General features: G+C 32.3%; 1 protein-coding gene and 6 long non-coding RNA genes across 13 annotated transcripts; 3 read left to right on the top strand and 4 right to left on the bottom strand.

The window, feature by feature from the left end:
* The first annotated feature begins 1,748 nt into the window (after positions 1-1,748).
* LOC149501524 (uncharacterized) lies at positions 1,749-2,741 on the top strand. Its single transcript, XR_016324267.1, has 3 exons — positions 1,749-1,903; positions 1,987-2,234; positions 2,339-2,741. It is a non-coding gene; the product is annotated as an uncharacterized LOC149501524 (long non-coding RNA).
* Positions 2,739-3,770, bottom strand: LOC149501523 (uncharacterized). The gene is made up of 2 exons (XR_016324268.1): positions 3,388-3,770; positions 2,739-3,016 (listed from the first exon to the last, which is right to left on the bottom strand). It is a non-coding gene; the product is annotated as an uncharacterized LOC149501523 (long non-coding RNA).
* A 1,510-nt stretch (positions 3,771-5,280) lies between these two features.
* On the bottom strand, positions 5,281-8,299 carry LOC114248588 (small G protein signaling modulator 3 homolog). The gene is given in 2 exon segments (XM_028181870.2): positions 5,281-6,808; positions 6,811-8,299. Coding segments are annotated over 2 exon segments (2,388 nt in total). The 5' UTR covers positions 8,147-8,299; the 3' UTR covers positions 5,281-5,756.
* Positions 8,300-10,823: 2,524 nt separating this feature from the next.
* LOC149501522 (uncharacterized) lies at positions 10,824-14,527 on the top strand. The gene is made up of 2 exons (XR_016324172.1): positions 10,824-11,820; positions 12,352-14,527. It is a non-coding gene; the product is annotated as an uncharacterized LOC149501522 (long non-coding RNA).
* A 1,970-nt stretch (positions 14,528-16,497) lies between these two features.
* LOC149501521 (uncharacterized) lies at positions 16,498-17,962 on the bottom strand. Of its 4 annotated transcripts, none has more exons than XR_016324296.1 (3): positions 17,775-17,962; positions 17,344-17,590; positions 16,498-16,853 (listed from the first exon to the last, which is right to left on the bottom strand). It is a non-coding gene; the product is annotated as an uncharacterized LOC149501521 (long non-coding RNA). The 4 variants fall into 4 exon arrangements; XR_016324297.1 differs by having other exon boundaries at positions 17,719-17,878; XR_016324294.1 differs by having other exon boundaries at positions 17,344-17,631; positions 17,719-17,877.
* A 224-nt stretch (positions 17,963-18,186) lies between these two features.
* Positions 18,187-20,369, top strand: LOC149501520 (uncharacterized). 3 transcript variants are annotated; one of them, XR_016324291.1, is made up of 3 exons: positions 18,187-18,361; positions 18,688-18,934; positions 19,421-20,369. It is a non-coding gene; the product is annotated as an uncharacterized LOC149501520 (long non-coding RNA). The 3 variants fall into 3 exon arrangements; XR_016324290.1 differs by having other exon boundaries at positions 18,187-18,506; XR_016324289.1 differs by having other exon boundaries at positions 18,187-18,559; positions 18,647-18,934.
* Positions 20,370-21,470: 1,101 nt separating this feature from the next.
* Positions 21,471-23,010, bottom strand: LOC149501519 (uncharacterized). 2 transcript variants are annotated; one of them, XR_016324293.1, is made up of 3 exons: positions 22,890-23,010; positions 22,317-22,563; positions 21,471-21,830 (listed from the first exon to the last, which is right to left on the bottom strand). It is a non-coding gene; the product is annotated as an uncharacterized LOC149501519 (long non-coding RNA). The 2 variants fall into 2 exon arrangements; XR_016324292.1 differs by lacking the exon at positions 22,890-23,010 and adding an exon at positions 22,745-22,883.
* Positions 23,011-23,385: the final 375 nt, after the last annotated feature.

Below are 23,385 nucleotides of genomic sequence, written 5' to 3'. Positions count from 1 at the left end.
ATAAGAACGATTAAATATTTTTCTTTGACATGTAATATTTTGTTTGTACTTTATGACATTAAAATAACATTTTTATTTTCTATAATATTGCTATGAACGTAATAAAATAATTTTTTTATTGGATATCTTAAATGATCACAATAGACTAAGCACTCTATCTCGCTCACACCCGCTTGAACAGTTGCTACCTCGCGCTCGCACCTACAGCGGGCTCTCAATGTGTCTGGCAAGATGTAAGAACCATTAAAACTGTCCGGCTATTGGGGTAACATATTTTTATAAGTCCCTAAGTAACATATATAAAATTTAGCTTTTATAGTATAACGAAAGTATAATTAAAATTTATTAAAGTTTAGGGGTGTCTGGCAGGGGGTAACAACTGGAAAAAGTGTCCGGCAACGGATATCATGATTTCTAAAGATATTCTGGAGTAAATATTAAAAAAAAAACCTTTATACTTTAACGAATTTAAGGTACTATTTTATATACCTTTACTGCCTGTTACCTGCCCAAGTAACCACAATCGAAACTCTATAATCGCGGGTCGTTCTTACCTGTGTTGGAGACATACACAGAGAAATTTTCAGCTTTTATAAAATAACGAAGGTCTGGCTGTCGCGGGCTCTTGGGTCAATAGGCTTATATCGTGTATCGAGTTTTTAAATACTTTATCTGCGTTATTTTGTTTAGTTTAAAATGATATTTGAAACCGATATCATTTAACTAGTTAAAATAAATCTTATTCGCTGTTTAAGAACATTAACACACTTCTTAATATTTGATTTAGGCCCCTCGGTTTTTTATATGCATAAGATATACCTAATAAAGTTTTAATGTATTTCAATCTAAATTGGACTGGTCTATGTTATAGTTAGTTTATTAAGTTATATAGTTAGTATATGTTCTTTCGATGTGGAATAGAATTGAGTCAAGATGAAAATAAATAATATTTTAATGTCATTGTAAACTATCAGGCTCATCTGATGAATGGTTTCCGTATCTCTAGGAAGTCAACGATGCTAGGGGCACAGCCAAATCACATTCTGATCGCAACCATCGTTTTGGGCCATTGTTGGTAGATGAACCCATAATAAGGCTCAACTTTTTTTTATGATTGAAAGATTACTGGTGGCTCGGAGGCCTTTCCACTTTCACTAGGACAGATGGGCGAGCAAAGGCTCAGCCAGGAAGGGTGGGATTTGCTAACAGCTGCCCGAGCGCCCCCGAAGGAGACCTAGAAAATCAAGAGCAACTGCTTCGCGAATGTATCTACATAGATTATACACAATTATATAACAATACTCGTTTAACAAACTCGGAAATTCCTGTAATTTTGATGATAGTACATCATTTTACGGCCGTTTTCAATAACGTATCTGAGTTTTCGGATAGATAGCTATCTCCGAATATCAGCAAGAGCGTATCTATCCTTAGTTTGCGTTTCACAATCACGGATAAGTGCTATCTCTCTTTAACCAACAGTAGATAGCTTCTTCCCTCCGATTTATCCGAGCCTCTTGATACGTTTCGTTCTACTACAAATACGAAACAACATCAGGATCAAGACTTATTTTATTTTATTCTAAATTATTACTATAATTTAACCAGCATATTGTAGACATACATATAGATAAACACATTTGTTTATAACAAAAAGTAATAAAAACATATGTAGATTTTTTTAAATTGGACGTATTGCTATTTTTATCCTAGTCGAAATTATGAAACGAAACGTTTTGACAGTCCGTTTGCCAATAAGCAGTGATCAGATTCTTTTGTTTGTTTTTCTATTGTTTACCTACTATATTAGATGATGACTTACCTCCAAAACGCTTTAAAACTTTCGTTTATAATTCTAAGTGTGTTTATAATTAAAGAGCTACAGTGAAATAAAATGAATTCTGTAAGTATCTATGAACTACATTGATAATAATAATTTTACTTTGAAAACTTTGAGTTCAAGTTTAGAAAATATATATTTTTCAGTCAAGAAAGGCAGCACCCATGACAAAAGATGAGACGATGATTCTAGCAGAACTTGTGGCGGTGAAAAAACATTTCAATAATAAGGCAACAAATGCCACAAACAATAAATTGAAGGAGCAGGCTTGGCAAACCCTTGTAAATGATTTTAATTCGTCGATTCGTCGTTTCCCACGAACTCCATCGCAGCTTCGACTAAAATGGGAAAACTTAAAGAACGCTACGGCAACATAAGAAACAACCTTAGTAAGGTTAGTATAATTAGTTGATTGTTTGTCTCTAATAACACATTGATAAACATGATTTTTTCTTCAGGTTGCCGTAGTATTTGAAATAATTATGCTCTTTGTTACAGGCTGGAGGTGGTAAGGATTGCAGATGAAATTTTGGATAAAGCATGCACATTGTTGTAGGTCACATATAATATTTTTAACACTTTTACAGCCAAGCGGAAACAAGATGGAAGAAAAGAAATGCAAGGCTAGCATAGGGACAATGCATTAGCAGAATATCTAATAGCAAAAAAGAGACTTGACTTGGAAAATAAAGAAAAGGGTAGCAAAAGTTAAGTTAGATTTAGATAATTTAAAAAATTAAAAATTACTTAAAAGGAATATTAAATTTCATAAATTAAGTAGGCAATAATAATTTTATGTTAGATAGTTTTTTAAGTATATGTACAAATTCTAAATTAAATATCTTGCATGTACTAACTACCATGTAATTATCATTTTGGAAAATAAAAAATAGTCAAATTATCTTTGGAGTTTATTTTATAAATTATCTTTGGAAGCAATTATTTATAAGTACATAGTTGTATTTCAGATGTAAGTTTTGAAAAATTGTTATGAACAATTATATTATTTTCCTGTAATGTATCTGCGACTGAAATTTCTGATTCTAATTCTTCTAAATTCATACTTCTGACGATATTATGCAGCATGGCAGCTATAATAACAGCTTGCATATTTTCTAGTTTTAATCTACTTTTCAATGATATACAGGGAGTCTTCTTTTACAAACACCAATGCATCTGAAAATTATACATTATTCGCTTAAATTATTTTACAATACAGTATAACAAGCTCTTAACTAAAAAAAAGATTACCTCTCTATAGTATTTCTTGTTTTAATATGTGATTCATTTTAAATCGTTCCGATTGAGTATGTGGGTTAATTAATCACGTTAAAAGATAGGGTTGTGGGGATAGCCTCTAGCGGCAAGCAAATAGCAATTTCCAAGTCCACCTTGTTATCAATGTTCTCTTGATATGTAGATAATTTATTATAATAGTGTCATATTAAATTCATATAAACACCTAAATATATAATATAAATAAATAAAAATATAATAATAATATATAATAATAATAATATAAATAAGGTAATATAAATAAGAAATACCTTTTCAATCGGAATGGTTAATTATAGTTGTATCATGAGTAGACCCAGGCCATCAAGCAACAACATTTTGAAACATCAATGATGCATTGCACACAAATTACACATTCAAAATACTCTTTTTCTATTTCTAAATTCCTCTCCTATATTTGAATCTGTAACACAAATATAAAATGTAGAGGTATTAGTGTGTAATAAGAATGAAGGTAAATAGCCTACCAGGTTATTGTATTAGTATATGAATGTCATTTAGGGCACCATGGGAATCCAGCAGTATTATAGAATTCCTGTTGAGTGTGATTTTGTAACACAACAAAAATTAGGTATAATTTTGCAATTGCTATAAACAAATATAAGTTGTAATAACGAGTACTTTTATCGTTAAAATTTATCTTACCTTTTTGACGTTACACTCAAATATGGTCTCATTAAATTAATCAATTCATTCACAACACCTTTGCTCAGAAATCTATAGTCAAATTCGTAATTATTGATCTTCGCCATGTAATTCATACGATCTTTATTTTCCTAACCATATGATATCGGCCTCACTATCACTATCTGCATCACAATCCATTATCATTTGAAATAATTCCATATCACTATCATCACTGCTACAATATGCCAATATGAAGAGAAACAATTATTAAATTATAGCGATTTACTTTCGAAAGATAAACATGTAACCGGCCGATTTTAACAGATAAGCGAATGCCCATACTAGAGATAGCGCCGCCTACCGGAGAGTTACTTAAAACTCATATTGAAACGGAAGTAAGCACGATTTGTATGAGCGTTCTATCTTTAGCAGGTTATCCGTCCTCCCGACGATGGATAGATAAATCCGATAGGAACTGCTGCCCGTCGATAGGTTATTGGAACGTAAGTAAGGACAAAAATATAGATTTGTCTATCTTTAGTAACCGAAACTAGGGATAGATAGGTTATTGAAAACGGCCGTTATACAGTTAAGATGGCACGTCTAGTTTGTGGAGTAAGTCACGAAGCGCGTTCTTTAAATTTAAAAACACAAATATAAGGTAGTTTATATAAATTTAATAGACACTATAGGTATCTATGACCGTGACCCGCTGAGAAGATCCGGCGAGAAATTCAGCGGGCTGATGCATGGGTTAGGTTGCACGTCGACCTCTTTGTTGAGTTCGACAAGCACGGTTACCGGGGTAACTAAGCCTGCTCCTAGTGTTTGAGCTGAAGGCGTCTAATGCAAAGGTTATTGAATCCGATGGATCCGTAAGGACGTTTCTAGGGCGTCGACGGTGACTGGCCTGGCTCCTGCGTGTTCAGGATTCGGGAAGTAGTCAGCGGCGGCAACGATAAGGCGATTATCATGCATTGCATGCATTGATGCCTTATCGAAGTACCATTCCGACACTGACTTCATGTATTTCCGAATTGATTCGAGGCCCAGGTCGTCGTGTAGGTCAACGTTCCACACGAACCACGGAGCTGCGACGGCTAACCTGTAAAAGCGGGACTATAGGGATTGGAGGGTTATGTAGCCCAACTAATGGACTTATCATGCGCCGTCGCTCATAGACATAGGAACATGGGAAGGACATAGGAATCCTAAGCTGCTAATTCCTCGGACGCCTAAAGCTGCGACGGATATGTGATCTTTCTCAAATATTGAGCCCGATTGCAGAAAATGATCGATCGTCACAGGTCTCTAATAGATATATGAAATCAGTCTCAAGTTATAGGAGTCGCCCTTTGTTTTATATTGTTGTCTATAGGTTTCGAGAACAGTCCCAACATACAATCTGTAAGATACTCAAATATTCACCTTATGTGGCTGTAATACGGAAATACGGATAGCTTTGGTTTGATAAGGTTTAGTTTTTTTCGCTTTTCGGCTTCAGAACACAAAAAACATTTTTAAGTTTACAAAATAGTTTTACTTTCTCTGTAGAATAACAAAAATAATGTTATGAGATCAGTATAGGTTTTTTGTGTTAATGTCACACTGTGCTACTTCGTTTTACCTGAAAATGATTTAATTTACTATGGAAGCTGAATACATAATAGTTATTTTTTAATGAATTTTAAATTGTATAATAAATTAGGCTCATCGAACTTATTATTAATTAGTATTTTACTTATTACTACTAGTGAAACCAGTCACACTCTACTTCAGTTACCAATAGGATTTTGATAAACGTATGTAGATTATGTAGTTCACTCAAACATACGTAGATACTGCACCATCTATCATAAATTGATGGTACTATGATATAAGGACCTTTCGGAAAATGTACAATTGTAGCATGTTAAAAAAATAAGACTGGAAAAACTATGTGTGAATGTATACATTACGCAACATTCATTGTATTATAATAAATTCATGTAGTTCACAAGTCCCACGAGAATAAATGGTGTTTAACAAGCATATCTCTTACACCTTCCTTCAGTGGCTGATTTTGTGTATCTTTTTTCAATGGAAGCTCCCAATCGGGGTTCAAATTGAAACCAAACTGAGAAAGTATACGTAATTCACATTTGATCTGTACCCATCCAGGGGAATTTATAAATGACCATGGATGATACCATTTTTGAACGACATCAACACAAGAACACAATACTTCAAGCCACAGATGTAGTGCTTCTTCATTTAAGCCCATACATATTAATGTGCGCAGTTTCACATCCATCTGAGCATGAGCATTGTCATGTGATAAATTTATTGCTTGGACACATCTGTATAATAACTCTTCAGGAGTCAACACCTTCCCGTCTTCATCTAATCTATATGTTTTACAGAGAACCAAGCGGCTGTAAACTGAATTAAAATCTTTTTCAACTTCACGAGAAGAGGCTTCTTCAATGAATAGCCACGGATGACATGGTCCATCTAGAAAGCTTGGCCTCTTTATACCGTGCAAGAGAACTCTTTTAAATGCTGGAGCTAATACACCTCTCACTAAGTGTGCAGCTTTTTCCGTGACAGAATCATCACCAGCCTTGCTATATTTTACACCCTTTTCATCGAGCAATTTGACAAATCTAGCAGGAAACCAGCCCCTCAACCCGTTTAGTTCTCCAATCCAACAGTGTTCATCTCTGGAACTTATAACTTCAATAACATCATTTTTTCTGAATCCTAATTCATCACCATCTCTTCTCTCAAAGTCTAATAGAGCTTTTGCCCTTCGCCTCTTGCTTCTGGAAACATTAACGTATCTTTCCCTATCAGCAGCATGACTCTGCATGGTGTAATCAGCTGTCATTTGAACTTCTGAAGTCAGTTGTGGTTCTAAAGCTAGGAAGTGCCTTGCAACCTGTAGTATTGCTTCTCTCAAGTCCACTAGTATTTCAGTTTGCTTCACATTCTTAGAAATAGCATCTTCATTACTACCATCTTCCCCAAACAAAATAGTTTGTATTACAGACTTGCTCTTTTTATTTGACGCCTCTGCAATTGCTGCTTAGGCAAGTTTGGTACAACATTTGGATTTCCAACAAGAGCACCTTGATCTGCCATTAAGTATGCCAAGTGTCTTCTTCTGTGTGTTTCTATTAATGCAGGACTTAGAGTATCACCACATACCTCATCAATGGTTTTTATCAGAAGTTCAACATCATCAATTTCCCCAGGTATATCAGAGAGAGCATTGAAGATTTGGGCGGAGTTGGAGATTTCTGTGAATCTATTCTCTTTTATTTTCAACATCGCTAATGTTACTTTAAACAAGACAATAGAGCCATCAAAGAAAAATAGATCCCATATTCTTAATAAAATTTTCATATGGACTACATTAGCATACAAAGTTAGAAACCAATGCATTGTGATAAGTGATAGTTCAATGTCGTGAGCATTAAGGACCTGGTCGATGCCTGGTAAATAGTTTGATATAAGACTCCTTAAAACTTTTTGATCTGCTTGGATTCCAATCAGTGTTGATGAATAATAAGAAGCTGGTAAAAGATCTTCCACTGTTGTACACATTATCCAGAATGCTTCTTCTTCTTCCATTAATAGTAATAGTGATGCTGCAATCATTCCTGTCCCTTGACAGTATCCAATGTCTGGATAGAGCCATGCTAAGGCTCTGAGGATGCGTCTAAGCCGAGGTACACCAGTGCTAGTTGGATGTGAGAAACAAACATTATTAGGCAGAATTTGGACTAAATCTTTTTCTATTTGTTTGCTGGTTACCAAACCATCATCACTTGATGCCCTTACAATTTCATGATATGTTATTTCAGTTGATGCTCGTTTCTTGTTAGCTCCACATAAATGCATCCAGACTTGAGGCCTAAGTGAATGTGGTACACCATCTTTGACCATTTTCTGTAGTTTATCTGATTTTTCAAGCTTACCACTGCCTTCGGTAAAATTAATTTCTTTGCTGTAAAACTCCCATTGCAGTCTATGTTGATCATCTTCAACAAATGCATTAGCTAATAATTTGTTTGAGCTTTGTTCCGGACCATCTTCTTCTTCAATACAAAAGCCAAACTCGTCGAAACTGTAGTCTGGTAGTCCACCTCCGTGTCCTTCGGATTCTGGTTGTGCTAGTTTAGCCATTATGTCTTGGGGCACCATACTAGGCGTTAGAGCAGAAAATGACCCTCCTGGCGCAGGAAGAAGTTCATCAGCTATGTTTAGTCCTCTAATCGCGTCGATCACGTCTTCAGGGTCATCATCGTTCAGCGCTGCACTAATCTTACGTTCGTGGTCTTCACGACCGACATACCCAACATGATCTCTTGAACTGAATAACGATTTGGCAAGATCCATTTTGAATCACTTACAAAATGTCCATGAATTACAGCATAGAAACGAAACCAAGACTTTCGTTAGACTATTTTATTTACAAATTTTATTTTATAAGCAAGTGTTATTGATCAGATTTGATAGGTGACATTTATCAGATATTTTTTTTGAGTTTATGGCCTGGTATCTAGACCTTTAGGCCATGACATTTAACAGATAATATAATATATAGATAGGTCCCGTAAACGGGGTGATTAGAGATTGAGAGGTGAATGGGGGAAAACCAGGAAAATCTTTCGGCGCTCAATATTAGTTTTATATTCGTTGAAAAATCTTCCATTTTGTGTAGTTTAATAGTAGAATGTTGAAAGTTCACAAAACGACTCTGAATATGCATGATAATAGCTGCTAACTTTTAAAAAATCACATTTCAAATTAACTTCTTGTGGTGGTAATTATTTTAGTGCTAGAAACTTTGCTCTCTTTTATTTATTTGATAATAATAGAAGATAACTGTTATTTACAAACGTTATTTAGTGTTTGAACCATCATATATATTAAGAGTAAGTCTCAGTTGTTATTGGTTTTAATCTTTTTTGATAATATAAAAATACATGTAAAAATCTGTTGTTTTTGGGGATAGCGGGGACGTTTCAGGTATAAATAACAACGAAAAAGGAGTCAATTGGGATAAGAATAAGTTGAATGGGAGCACCTTAATATAAATAGGCACAGGTTTGTAGGGTTGCCTATGTAGTGATAACAATCTTTTTTAAATGTGTTGGTAAGAATCTGGTTTATTCATGATGTTTTTGTCTAGAACTTTTATTTAATTATTAATGCAGTGTTATTTTATTGTTTAGCTAATATTTATATTATCAGTTGCGTATTGTTTTCTATTTGTAGATATATGCCTCGCGTGTATCAAAGAGTGCAAAGCCTTATAAGAGACTAGCTGTACCCGTCCGCTTCGCTGGGCATTTAAAATTGACATGATTATTTCTCACCCCACAAAGATTCTCATCATTAACGCCCCCGCAACTAGTGTAGGGAGTCCAACACTCATATAAATATTAGCCTATCCATTAAGTACATGTATTTCTTAGTTATATACCAAGTTTCAAGTCAATAGAATGCATGGTTCATTAGTTTTAACGGAACATCCGTAAAAACCACTGTAGATTTATATATTACACCGGTCACTCACATGCGCACGAATACGCAAACCCGCAAGTGTAGGACGACATTTGCGAATGATTATGCAAAGTTTTCGCTGCATTCGTGGTTTTCCAAGCTGTGTCGGTTTTTTAACAGAAATCAAAGCGCGCGAACCTTCGAACCTTCGCGTAGTCTCCCACACATTCGCTTGCCCAGTTGCGCCGACGATTGCGAAGGTAACAGACGTATCGCCATTTTCATAGTTCGTGACGTCTACTGTGTAGCGTATCTTCATCAAAAGAAATCCCATAAAAACAGCATGGCTGTTAATGATGTCTGGGAAAGAATTCAAAACTCTTTTTCTTTTCAATGTTCTATTGACGAATTAAAAAGGAGGAGAAATTCGTGAGACATTCGTAAACAAGTGTAGGAGGAAGCGCAAACGGGTTCGCAAATTGAGTAAGCGAACCCATTTGCACAGCCGCTAGGTTTGCGAATGAATGTTTGACGGCCCTTCACATGCGCAAACATTCGTACAATGTACGAATATTTGCGCGCATGTCAGTGGCCGGCATTAGTATAGATATGATCCCTTAATATTAAAAACAGCAATAGAAGCCTATGAAATTGGGAATAAGCCTTTAGTTGAAATAGCTAAGCATTTTAATATAAGTTCGTTGGTTTTGCACAGACATATAATAAGAACAATGAAATCTCAAGGTGGACAAAAATGTCCAAGGCAGAAGCAGAAAAATATATAATAAAATATATTAATATTTGTTCAGAGTGGGGGTATCCACTTGATTCTTATAACTTACGCTAAAAGGGATATTTAGATCGAATTGGCATAAAAAATTTTTTTTTAATAATTTCAATTTTATTCGCAAAATCGGAAATTTATTATTAATTTCACAATTTATAATGCTCTCGTACGCAGTACCTTAGAATATTGCTGCATTGTGTGGAATCCTTATTATGAGATATACAAGAAACGATTAGAAAGTGTCCCGAAACGGTTTCTATGGAACTTGTCTTACAACTACAATCTGGGTAGAAAGTTACCCAGCTATAGAGACATACTTCGCCACTTTAATCTAGACTCTTTTCTTAACCGGAGGGAACTAATGGGTGGTATATTTCTAAGCAAATTAATCCATGGAATAACCGACACACCTAATCTCTTAGCTCAGATAAAAAAATAAAAAAAATCACTTTGTTGGTGCAACTAAATAAATAAATTAAAACCAAGTAGTGCTAGCCCTAGCGAATTTCTCTATTGATACTAATTTTTCGTCCCCATTAACCCCAATTTCCGGTGAATAGGGATATCACCTATTTTTGCTAAACTGGAATTCTAATTGCATATTTTTACATTGAATAACAAAGATACCTCCAAGACTCAATCATTTTGATCCTGATATAGCATCAATACATCAACAACTACCTTAAAATTGCTCATAAAGTTGCGATTTGTCCCTAATCACCCCGTTTATCGATACCTTTAAAATTCGTTTCATATAGGTACAATTACAGTAACGTTATTGAATGAAGTTGGTAGGTGAATGAAGTTAGCCCCTCAAAAAAAATTTTCTTTCCTATTTTCTACTTATTTTCTATTAATTCGTTTGTTCATCATTTGTTCTTGATTGTTCACTGTTAATAATTGTTTGTTCTGCATTTATTTATTTTAAAAAAAATATTAAAAATATATGTACAAGTTAGCCCCTCGATTGCAATTTTTTAAATTTTTTCGTGCTTAATGACTCGTAAATATTCATTTTCGATTGTTCTTATATAAAACACGTTTGTTCTCTTTCGAAATTACTCGTTTTTTGTTTAATTTACTATTTGTATTAGTTGATTAAATGTATGCAAAATATGTGTACTGCGCATGCGTCAACTATAATGCCTAAACTTTCTACACGGTTTTAATCGTGAAAAAAAAAACAAATATAAATCCTGAAGGAGCAATTAATTGGTATACAGTTTAATTAAAAAAAAAAAAAAAAAATGAATTAATGTACATTGGCGTAAAGTTAGACCAAATACATTTTTTCCATCCTCCTACCTATCGTTATGAAGGTATAAAAAAGATAGGGAGTTCACATAGGTAATATAAACAAATAAGTAAATAATATGTTCATTATTTATCTTTCAAGAGATAATGTCGGTATACATTATAATAACTTTTTTACACAGTCGAAATTATATTCCTAACATTAGTAAAATAACATTTTAATATTTTTTTATAGGTTATGTATTGAAAGTGTTGGATAATTATTTCATGTTTTAGCTGGAAAACGACATTGAGAATTATATGCAATACAAGATAATGGGCTCCATCAAATGAATTCGAATGAAACCAAACTGTTTACCATCCAAATTCGATTGTCGGGCAGATAGAAAACGAAAATTCACTCAAAGTGAACCTCGGCCTGCATTTGTGAAACGGCAAAGACTCACTATTGTCAAAGAGATTGAAGAGACGACTAAAAATGAGATGTGTTATATTATTATACCTTTGCCATCTTGTAGTCAAGGTAGGTGTAACTGTCAATAATTAGTAACACTCACAGATCTCATAATCAAATAACCACTGAGCAAGTAATCACTACGTTATACAAATAACAATATCAGAAAAAAGGAGAATAGTTAGTTAGTTAGTGGAAGTAGCCAAAATGGGCAAGTGGACCTCAGTTCCTATTACATAAGGTACTAGGAAGTTTGTGATCATGAAAATTTATCACAGTGTAATATCATTTACTTACTTTAACAGTGAAGGAAAACATTGTGATGAAACCTGCACACCTAAATGTCCTTAGGATTTTCTAAGTGTGTAATCCATCAAACAGCACTAGGCCAGCGTGGTCGACTAAGGCCTAAAAACCCTCTCAATGGTAGTGGAGGCCAGTGTCCAGCAAGGGGATATATTATATGGGCTGATGATGATGACTAGGAAGTTACATACTACTACTACTACTACTACTACAGTACACATATAATCCTATATATTTACAAACTATAAGTTTGTTGGGTACCTAGAAATTGCTAACATTATTTCATATTTCCAGATGTCTAGCCACTTGAAAATAGGTGTAGTAATGACAAAGCTATCCAAGTAGCTCCAGCACAGGAACACAAAGGCAAGGCAAGTGTGTATTGCCACATCACCCCTTAATATATCTGAAGCAAGTACAAGTAAACAATCAGAACCAGCAAAAAGAAAACTGTTGTTCCTGAGGACAAACTTGACAGTGATGAGTCAAATGCACCAGCAACAGAAGGATCAATTGTTGACTATGAGTTATCTCTCTATATCTTCACTCCATCAAAGACTTGTGCACTGCAGACTATAGCTCTCAAGAAGACTAAAAAAGTTGAAAAAATGAATGTGTTAACAACTTTATCTAAAGTGAAAAATAAACCACGTTTATATATTGGTCTTCCACAAGAATTATATTTCATAATAGGCTTGATTGAGAAACATACAAATGTTTCTGAACAAAATATTATATTATGTTTGATGAGAATAAAATTAAATAGAACATTCTCTCAATTGGCTGATGATTTCGATCTATCTGTAAGTCAAGCAAGCAATATATTTTTCAACAAACTCCCAGAAATTGCAAATGTAATATCACCCCTTGTTACAGTATAAAAAAAAAACAATATAATAAATATTTAAGCAGGAAGGATAATTGATGTCAACTTGGTGGAAAATAGAAAGTTTTTAGATAGTTTGCCACCTACAAGACTCTTTAATTAAATAAGTAATCCTTACTTATAAATAGGAATTTTTGTATTTTCACTCTTCATTCAAAAACTACTGAACAGATTTTAATAAGACTTCTATGCTGGTCTTGTATGGCTAGCAACTCATTATTATTTTGATTCTGTTTTCCACAAATGTGCTAAATATGGGCTTATATATATGAAAAGGAATAAAGATTAATAATATGTAACCTTTGTATAATAGCCGGCAAACTTCTTGAGCATTTGTTGACGTAGTGGGGGTAAGTTTGCGCATGGTACACTCACGTGCAAAAACATTATTTACTCTGCGTCATAATGCAATTAAATTATTAAAATCAACATATGTATTTATTTATATATTTATTAGAACATCAACAAAAAATATAGGTTAATAATTGTAATAATTTAATCTTGGGGTAAAATAGATATTCCTTCTATTAAGTCAAAACTAGAGCTGTTGCCAGGTCTTCGTTCAGTTGAAGCGAAACTGGTATTTGTAATTTTTTTTTCGTTATCATAATCTTGACCATTATCATCATCACTGTTTTCATCACCCGAGTCGCCATCATCGTGATAAGTCGACATAGGGCTCATCGGTGTAGTTTACGACTCGGTCGGTTCGATCTTCTTTTTTGTCTATAATTAATTATTTTTTGAAGATATTCGATTCGTAGTAATCGAATGTTACTTTTTTCAATTACCAGCTTCCGATTATTTTCTGTTTTTTTTTCCATCTGAAGCCTAGCTCTTTCATAATTCGTCGTAAACTTCATTCCGAGCCATTAAAATGTATATCTTCTTTAAAATTTTCGAAGCCTTTCTACGGTACGGAGTTTCGCTGCTTGTTATGTAATTATTATGATTACATCTTTTTATTACAGATTGAACGAAACTATCCATTCCGGTAACTTTCTTCTTCCCTGATCTTTTCTTACCCGGAGTCCCAAGCACGATGAGCAAGCCAGAGCCTTTAGCTTCGTTAATAATGCACCTAACAGTACTCACTGATGTTTTTGTTGCTTCCGAAGTCTGTTTTACTTTTTCCATAATATCATTCTTCCCCTGTTTTATAATGAAGCAATATACGTCGTACACAATTTTTCTACCCTTTCTTTTGAATACTACACCAGTTTGTCGCGGCATAGTGTATTTTTTATAAAAAATCAACAAACACTGAACAAATAGCAATGGCAACAAAGTCAACAAGCAATTATAACAAAATATAACTTAACGATTAATAACGATAGATTTTCACTGTACGCAAGCGTACTTTTGGGAGCAAGCGGAACGAAGGCGCGGTGCGGGACGCAAGGTTCGACTGATCTACCAATAACGCGCTCGATACGATTTCCCCTGCCGTCGCGCCTCACCCTCACCACCAAAGTGATCTAAAATTCGGTTCTGCGCAGCCAAGGTCATTTGCTCACGATGTTTGCCGGTTACTATACCTGTATGTTAGGAATAATTTTTAAATAAAACATATTTAAATTGAAATATTATTTTTATTAAATCACATTCACTTTGTACACATCAATATTTTGTACTCCCTAAAAGGTAAATAGGTATGAAGATTTTTTTAAGTATTTAACATTACATTTTTGTGTAAGATTAGAAAAAATGTTATTCTTCCAAAAACAAACTACATTACCTAACAACTGTGCAACTTACTCGGGATCAAAATCAATACTAATTATAGTGACCTGATTATTTTTTTCAAATTTGCTGTTTGCTACACAAAAGTAGCAAGTTTTACTTTTAGCATAATACATATTCATTTGAACTTGTGCATAATATCTTTCTTTAATTTTTTTTTTCCATTTTTTTTATGGAAACATATCATTACTCACTTGCTTTTTTGCAGTGATGGGCGTAACTAGTTACTTTTGTAATCTAATTAGTAATTAAACTACAAAATAATTTAATTACACTGTAATCTGATTATATAGTAATCAGTTACATTGTAATTAGAGTTACTTTTGATGTGAAAGTAATTGAATACTATGTATTTAATTGCAATATAACTAAATTACAATCTAACCTAATTACATAGTAATCAATTACATCGTAAATCGTAATTACTTTGGATATAACACTTGTAATAAAAACACATATTTATATATATCATACATCGGTTTTTTAGATAGGTAGGTTTTATGTACTTCAATAAACATAAATAGGTAAGGTTCACTTCATCGTGAACTAGACAGGAAGGTGTGCGGAGTGGGGGACGACTTTGCTTTTTCTTTTCGACTTTTTTTTGTTTTCGTACGCTACTATGATTAATTGTCCGAAAGCCAACCAACCGCCTGTCAGACGAAATGTTTGAAAAAAAGAGTCATATTAAAAGTAATTTAAATTATAAATCAGCAAAATAATGTTGTTTAATTTAATCTGCCAATGATTAATTTAAAGAAAATAACGTAAAATGATAAAAGATTATAAAAAAAAGTATATAAAATGTGTTTCATTTTTGTGTTTGTCAAAAAAGTGATTAGTAGGACATTTTTTGTAAGGTTACCTAACATAACATAACAGAATAGTTATGTGATCAATTATCAGTAATTATAAGTAACTTGTTTCAAATACATAAGTAATCTGTTACAGTTAATGTAATTAGATTAACTTATAATCGAATTACTTTATAACTGATTACAATAAGTACTCGCTGTAATCAGTTACGTAAGTAACCTGTTACAAAGTATCTCAATTACCAATTACAATGTAACTGTAATTTGTAATTATTAATCTGATTACTTTTTGCCCATCACTGCTTTTTTGTAGACCTATCAAAAAAAACATAATTTATGATTTTTTTTAGCATAGTGGGCAATACCCTATTATTCATATTAATTATATACGGTGATGCGAAAATTATTTCTTTACTGAATTATTTAAGAATCATAGACATATTTTAATACGCTATCTTTGTTTATAATTTTTAATCCATTATTTAAAAATAAGGTATCTTTAATATTTTAAATTTTTTGATTTATGGGGTGGTCACAGTCATTATTATAGAAATAGAAATTTTGAGGAAATACAAATGTTTAATACAAATTATTTCGAAATAAATTCATATCAATCCAAATTAATATTTGAACTATGAAAATTGTATGGTATGGAAACAGAAATATATTTTATAATTATAATGATTATTTATTCCATGCAGTGTCGGTTAGAGAAGCTGTGCAAACTAGAATAAATTCTAATAAAGAATAAGAATAAACTTTGAAGAGAAGAAGAAAAGAGCTTTCTTCGAAGCTCAATTCTACAAGGGTATTCAATCAGATAGCTATCTATCTCTGTCTTTCCTGTATGAAATTTTGGTATGTCGAAATCTTGGATAAATCCAGCAAAGCTAAATAAAGTATTTATCTAAAAAAGATGTTTATGCTTAAAGTCACGTGTTTATGTTATTCGAAAATATGAACCAATTTTTCAATCGAAGATTAAAACAACATTAATACTGAGAATGAATATTTATTTATAAAATACACATATGTTTTGACCACAAATTTTGCACGATAATTAAAATTAATATTCATTAATATTAATTTAAATAAATATTAATTAATCTTCTTCTATAACTCATAGTCAACTGTTGATCCTTCTGTTGCTGGTGCATTTGACTCATCACTGTCAAATTTGTACTCAGGAACAACAGTTTCCTTTTTGCTGGTTCTGATTGTTTACTTGTACTTGCTTCAGATATATTAAGGGGTGATGTGGCAATACACACTTGCCTTGCCTTTGTGTTCCTGTGCTGGAGCTACTTGGATAGCTTTGTCATTACTACACCTATTTTCAAGTGGCTGGACATCTGGAAATATGAAATAATGTTAGCAATTTCTAGGAACCCAACAAACTTATAGTTTGTAAATATATAGGATTATATGTGTACTGTAGTAGTAGTAGTAGTATGTAACTTCCTAGTCATCATCATCAGCCCATATAATATATCCCCTTGCTGGACACTGGCCTCCACTACTATTGAGAGGGTTTTTAGGCCTTAGTCCACCACGCTGGCCTAGTGCTGGTTGGTGGATTACACACTTAGAAAATCCTAAGAACATTTAGGTGTGCAGGTTTCATCACAATGTTTTCCTTCACTGTTAAAGTAAGTAAGTGATATTACACTGTGATAAATTTTCATTATCACAAACTTCCTAGTACCTTATGTAATAGGAACTGAGGTCCACTTGCCCATTTTGACTACTTCCACTAACTAACTAACTATTCTCCTTTTTTCTGATATTGTTATTTGATTATGAGATCTGTGAGTGTTACTAATTATTGACAGTTACACCTACCTTGACTACAAGATGGCAAAGGTATAATAATATAACACATCTCATTTTTAGTCGTCTCTTCAATCTCTTTGACAATAGTGAGTCTTTGCCGTTTCACAAATGCAGGCCGAGGTTCACTTTGAGTGAATTTTCGTTTTCTATCTGCCCGACAATCGAATTTGGATGGTAAACAGTTTGGTTTCATTCGAATTCATTTGATGGAGCCCATTATCTTGTATTGCATATAATTCTCAATGTCGTTTTCCAGCTAAAACATGAAATAATTTTCCAACACTTTCAATACATAACCTATAAAAAAAAAATTAAAATGTTATTTTACTAATGTTAGGAATATAATTTCGACTGTGTAAAAAAGTTATTATAATGTATACCGACATTATCTCTTGAAAGATAAATAATGAACATATTATTTACTTATTTGTTTATATTACCTATGTGAACTCCCTATCTTTTTTATACCTTCATAACGATAGGTAGGAGGATGGAAAAAATGTATTTGGTCTAACTTTACGCCAATGTACATTATTTAATTTTTTTTTTTTTTTTTTTAATTAAACTGTTTACCAATTAATTGAGGTGAATGAAGTTAGCCCCTCAAAAAATTTTTTTTTTCCTGTTTTCTACTTATTTTCTATTAATTCGTTTGTTCATCATTTGTTCTTGATTGTTCACTGTTAATCATTGTTTGTTCCCCATTTATTTATTTTAAAAAAAATATTAAAAATATATCTAAAAGTTAGCCCCTCGATTGCAATTTTTAATATTTTTTCGTCCTTAATTACTCGTAAATATTCATTTTCGATTGTTCTTATATAAAATACGTTTGTTCTCTTTCGAAATTACTCATTTTTTGTTTAATTAATTGTATTAGTTGAATAAATGTATACAAAATATGTGTACTGCGCATGCCATAAGTGTATATTCTATGGCGCATGCGTCAACTATAATGCCTAAACTTTCTACGCGGTTTTAATCGTGAAAAAAAAACAATTATAAATCCTGAAGGATCAATTAATTGGTATACAGTTTAATTAAAAAAATTAAAAAATAAATAAATAAAATAATGTGCATTCGCGTAAAGTTAGCCCAAATACATTTTTTCCATCCTCCTATATACCTATCGCTATGAAGGTATAAAAAAGATAGGTTAAGAGTTCACATAGGTAATATAAACAAATAAGTAAATATGTTCATTATTTATCTTTCAAGAGATAATGTAGGTATACATTATAATAACATTTTGACACAGTCGAAATTATATTCCTAACATTAGTAAAATAACATTTTAATAATTTTTTTATAGGTTATGTATTGAAATTGTTGGAAAATTATTTCATGTTTTAGCTGGAAAACGACATGGAGAATTATATGCAATACAAGATAATGAGCTCCATCAAATGAATTCGAATGAAACCAAACTGTTTACCATCCAAATTCGATTGTCGGGCAGATAGAAAACGAAAATTCACTCATAGTGAACCTCGGCCTGCATTTGTGAAACGGCAAAGACTCACTATTATCAAGGAAATTGAAGAGACGACTAAAAATGAGATGTGTCGTATTATTATACCTTTGCCATCTTGTAGTCAAGGTAGGTGTAACTGTCAATAATTAGTTACACTCACAAATCTCCTAATCAAATAACAATATCAGAAAAAATGAGAATAGTTAGTTAGTTAGTGGAAGTAGCCAAAATGGGCAAGTGGATCTCAGTTCCTATTACATAAGGTACTAGGAAGTTTGTGAAAATGAAAATTTATCACAGTGTAATATCACTTACTTACTTTAACAGTGAAGGAAAACATTGTGATGAAACCTGCACACCTAAATGTTCTTAGGATTTTCTTAGGTGTGTAATCCACCAACCAGCACTAGGCCAGCGTGGTGGACTAAGGCCTAAAAACCCTCTCAATGGTAGTGAAGGCCAGTGTCCAGCAAGGGGATATATTATATGGGCTGATGATGATGACTAGGAAGTTAAATACTACTACTACTACTACGACAGTACACATATAATCCTATATATTTACAAACTATACGTTTGTTGGAAATTGCTAACATTATTTCATATTTCCAGATGTCCAGCCACTTGAAAATAGGTGTAGTAATGACAAAGCTATCCAAGTAGCTCCAGCACAGGAACACAAAGGCAAGGCAAGTGTGTATTGCCACATCACCCCTTAATATATCTGAAGCAAGTATAAGTAAACAATCAGAACCAGCAAAAAAAAAAAACTGTTGTTCCTGAGGACAAATTTGACAGTGATGAGTCAAATGCACCAGCAACAGAAGGATCAACTGTTGACTATGAGTTATCTCTCTATATCTCCACTCCATCAAAGACTTGTGCACTTCAGACTATAGCTCTCAAGAAGACTAAAAAGTTGAAAAAATGAATGTGTTAACAACTTTATCTAAAGTGAAAAATAAACAACGTTTATATATTGGTCTTCCACAAGAATTATGTTTCATAATAGGCTTGATTGAGAAACATACAAATGTTTCTGAACAAAATATTATATTATGTCTGATGAGAATAACATTAAATAGAACATTCTCTCAATTGGCTGATGATTTCGATTTATCTGTAAGTCAAGCAAGCAATATATTTTTCAACAAACTCCCAGAAATTGCAAATGTAATATCACCCCTTGTTAGACTATAAAAAAAACAATACAATAAATATATATGCAGGAAGGATAATTGATGTCAACTTGGTGGAAAATAGAAAGTTTTTAGATAGTTTGCCACCTACAAAACTCTTTAATTAAATAAGTAATCCTTACTTATAAATAGGAAGTTTTGTAAGTATTTTCACTCTTCATTCAAAAACTACTGAACAGATTTTAATAAGACTTTTATGCTGGTCTTCTATGGCTAGCAACTCATTATTATTTTGATTCTGTTTTCCACAAATGTGCTAAATATGGGCTTATATATATGAAAAGGAATAAATATTAATGTTATGTAACCTTTGTACCTGTATGTTAAGAATAATTTTTAATAAAACATAATTTAAATTGAAATATTATTTTTATTAAATCACATTCATTTTGTACACATCAATATTTTGTACTCCCTAAAAGGAAAATAGGTATAAAGTTTTTTTAAAATATTTAACATTACATTTTTGTGTAATATTAGAAAATTGTTATTCTTCCAAAAAGAAACTACATTATCTAACAACTGTGCAACTTACTCGGAATCAAAATCAATACCTACTAATTATAGTGACCTGATTATTTTTTTCAAAGTTGCTGGATGCTACACAAAAGTAGCAAGTTTTACTTTTAGCACAATACATATGCATTTGAACTTGTGCATAATATCTTTCTTTAATTTTTTTTTGCCTTTTTATTTATGGAAACATAGCATTACTCACTTGCTTGTTTGCAGATCTATCAAAAAAACATAATTTATGTTTTTTTAGCACAGTGGGCAATACCCTATTATTCATATTAATTATATACGGCGCGGCGATGCGAAAATTCATTACTGAATTATTTAAGAATGATAGGCATAATATAATATTTTAATTCGCGATCTGTTTATAATTTTTAATATATGATTTAAAAATAAGTTATCTTTAATATTTTTAATATTGTGATTTATGGGGTGGTCACAGTCATTATTATAAAAATAGAAATTTTGAGGAAATATAAATGTTTAATACAAATTATTTTGATAATCGAAATAAATTCATATCAATCCAAATTCATATTTGAACTATGAAAATTGTATGGTATGTAAACAGAAATATATTTTATAATTATAATGACTATTTATTCCATGCAGTATCGGTTAGAGAAGCTTGCACAGCTTCTCTAACTGACACTGCAACTAGAATAAAGTCTAATAAAGAATAAGAATAAACTTTTCTTCGAAGCTCAATTCTACAAGGGTATTCAATCAGATAGCTATCTATCTGTCGTTCCTGTATGAAATTTTGGTATGTCGAAATCTTGGATAAATCCAGCAAAGCTAAATAAAGTATTTACCTAAAAAATATGTTTATGCTTAAAGTCACGTGTTTATGTTATTCGAAAGTATTAAGCTCCAAGCAGCATTTAGCTCCAACTAAATTCATTAAGAACCAATTTTTCAATCGATGATTAAAACAACATTAATACTGAGAATGAATATTTATTTATAAAATACACATATGTTTTGACCACGAATTTTGCACGATAATTTAAATTAATATTCATTAATATTAATTTAAATAAATATGAATTAATCTTCTTCTTCTATAACCCATAGTCAACAGTTGATCCTTCTGTTGCTGGTGCATTTGACTCATCACTGTCAAATTTGTCCTCAGGAACAACAGTTTTTTTTTTTGCTGGTTCTGATTGTTTACTTATACTTGCTTCAGATATATTAAGGGGTGATGTGGCAATACACACTTGCCTTGCCTTTGTGTTCCTGTGCTGGAGCTACTTGGATAGCTTTGTCATTACTACACCTATTTTCAAGTGGCTGGACATCTGGAAATATGAAATAATGTTAGCAATTTCCAACAAACGTATAGTTTGTAAATATATAGGATTATATGTGTACTGTCGTAGTAGTAGTAGTAGTATTTAACTTCCTAGTCATCATCATCAGCCCATATAATATATCCCCTTGCTGGACACTGGCCTTCACTACCATTGAGAGGGTTTTTAGGCCTTAGTCCACCACGCTGGCCTAGTGCTGGTTGGTGGATTACACACCTAAGAAAATCCTAAGAACATTTAGGTGTGCAGGTTTCATCACAATGTTTTCCTTCACTGTTAAAGTAAGTAAGTGATATTACACTGTGATAAATTTTCATTTTCACAAACTTCCTAGTACCTTATGTAATAGGAACTGAGATCCACTTGCCCATTTTGGCTACTTCCACTAACTAACTAACTATTCTCATTTTTTCTGATATTGTTATTTGATTAGGAGATTTGTGAGTGTAACTAATTATTGACAGTTACACCTACCTTGACTACAAGATGGCAAAGGTATAATAATACGACACATCTCATTTTTAGTCGTCTCTTCAATTTCCTTGATAATAGTGAGTCTTTGCCGTTTCACAAATGCAGGCCGAGGTTCACTATGAGTGAATTTTCGTTTTCTATCTGCCCGACAATCGAATTTGGATGGTAAACAGTTTGGTTTCATTCGAATTCATTTGATGGAGCTCATTATCTTGTATTGCATATAATTCTCCATGTCGTTTTCCAGCTAAAACATGAAATAATTTTCCAACAATTTCAATACATAACCTATAAAAAAATTATTAAAATGTTATTTTACTAATGTTAGGAATATAATTTCGACTGTGTCAAAATGTTATTATAATGTATACCTACATTATCTCTTGAAAGATAAATAATGAACATATTTACTTATTTGTTTATATTACCTATGTGAACTCTTAACCTATCTTTTTTATACCTTCATAGCGATAGGTATATAGGAGGATGGAAAAAATGTATTTGGGCTAACTTTACGCGAATGCACATTATTTTATTTATTTATTTTTTAATTTTTTGAATTAAACTGTATACCAATTAATTGATCCTTCAGGATTTATAATTGTTTTTTTTTCACGATTAAAACCGCGTAGAAAGTTTAGGCATTATAGTTGACGCATGCGCCATAGAATATACACTTATGGCATGCGCAGTACACATATTTTGTATACATTTATTCAACTAATACAATTAATTAAACAAAAAATGAGTAATTTCGAAAGAGAACAAACGTATTTTATATAAGAACAATCGAAAATGAATATTTACGAGTAATTAAGGACGAAAAAATATAAAAAATTGCAATCGAGGGGCTAACTTTTAGATATATTTTTAATATTTTTTTTAAAATAAATAAATGGGGAACAAACAATGATTAACAGTGAACAATCAAGAACAAATGATGAACAAACGAATTAATAGAAAATAAGTAGAAAACAGGAAAAAAAAATTTTTTTGAGGGGCTAACTTCATTCACCTAATTAATTGCTCCTTCAGGATTTATATTTGTTTTTTTTTTTCACGATTAAAA

Source organism: Bombyx mandarina, chromosome 15 (genome assembly GCF_030267445.1).
Source record: "Bombyx mandarina strain Sakado chromosome 15, ASM3026744v2".
In the NCBI taxonomy this organism is placed as follows: domain Eukaryota; kingdom Metazoa; phylum Arthropoda; class Insecta; order Lepidoptera; family Bombycidae; genus Bombyx; species Bombyx mandarina.
The sequence above is the reverse complement of the archived record's forward strand: the minus strand, read 5'-3'. Positions and strand labels throughout refer to the sequence as shown.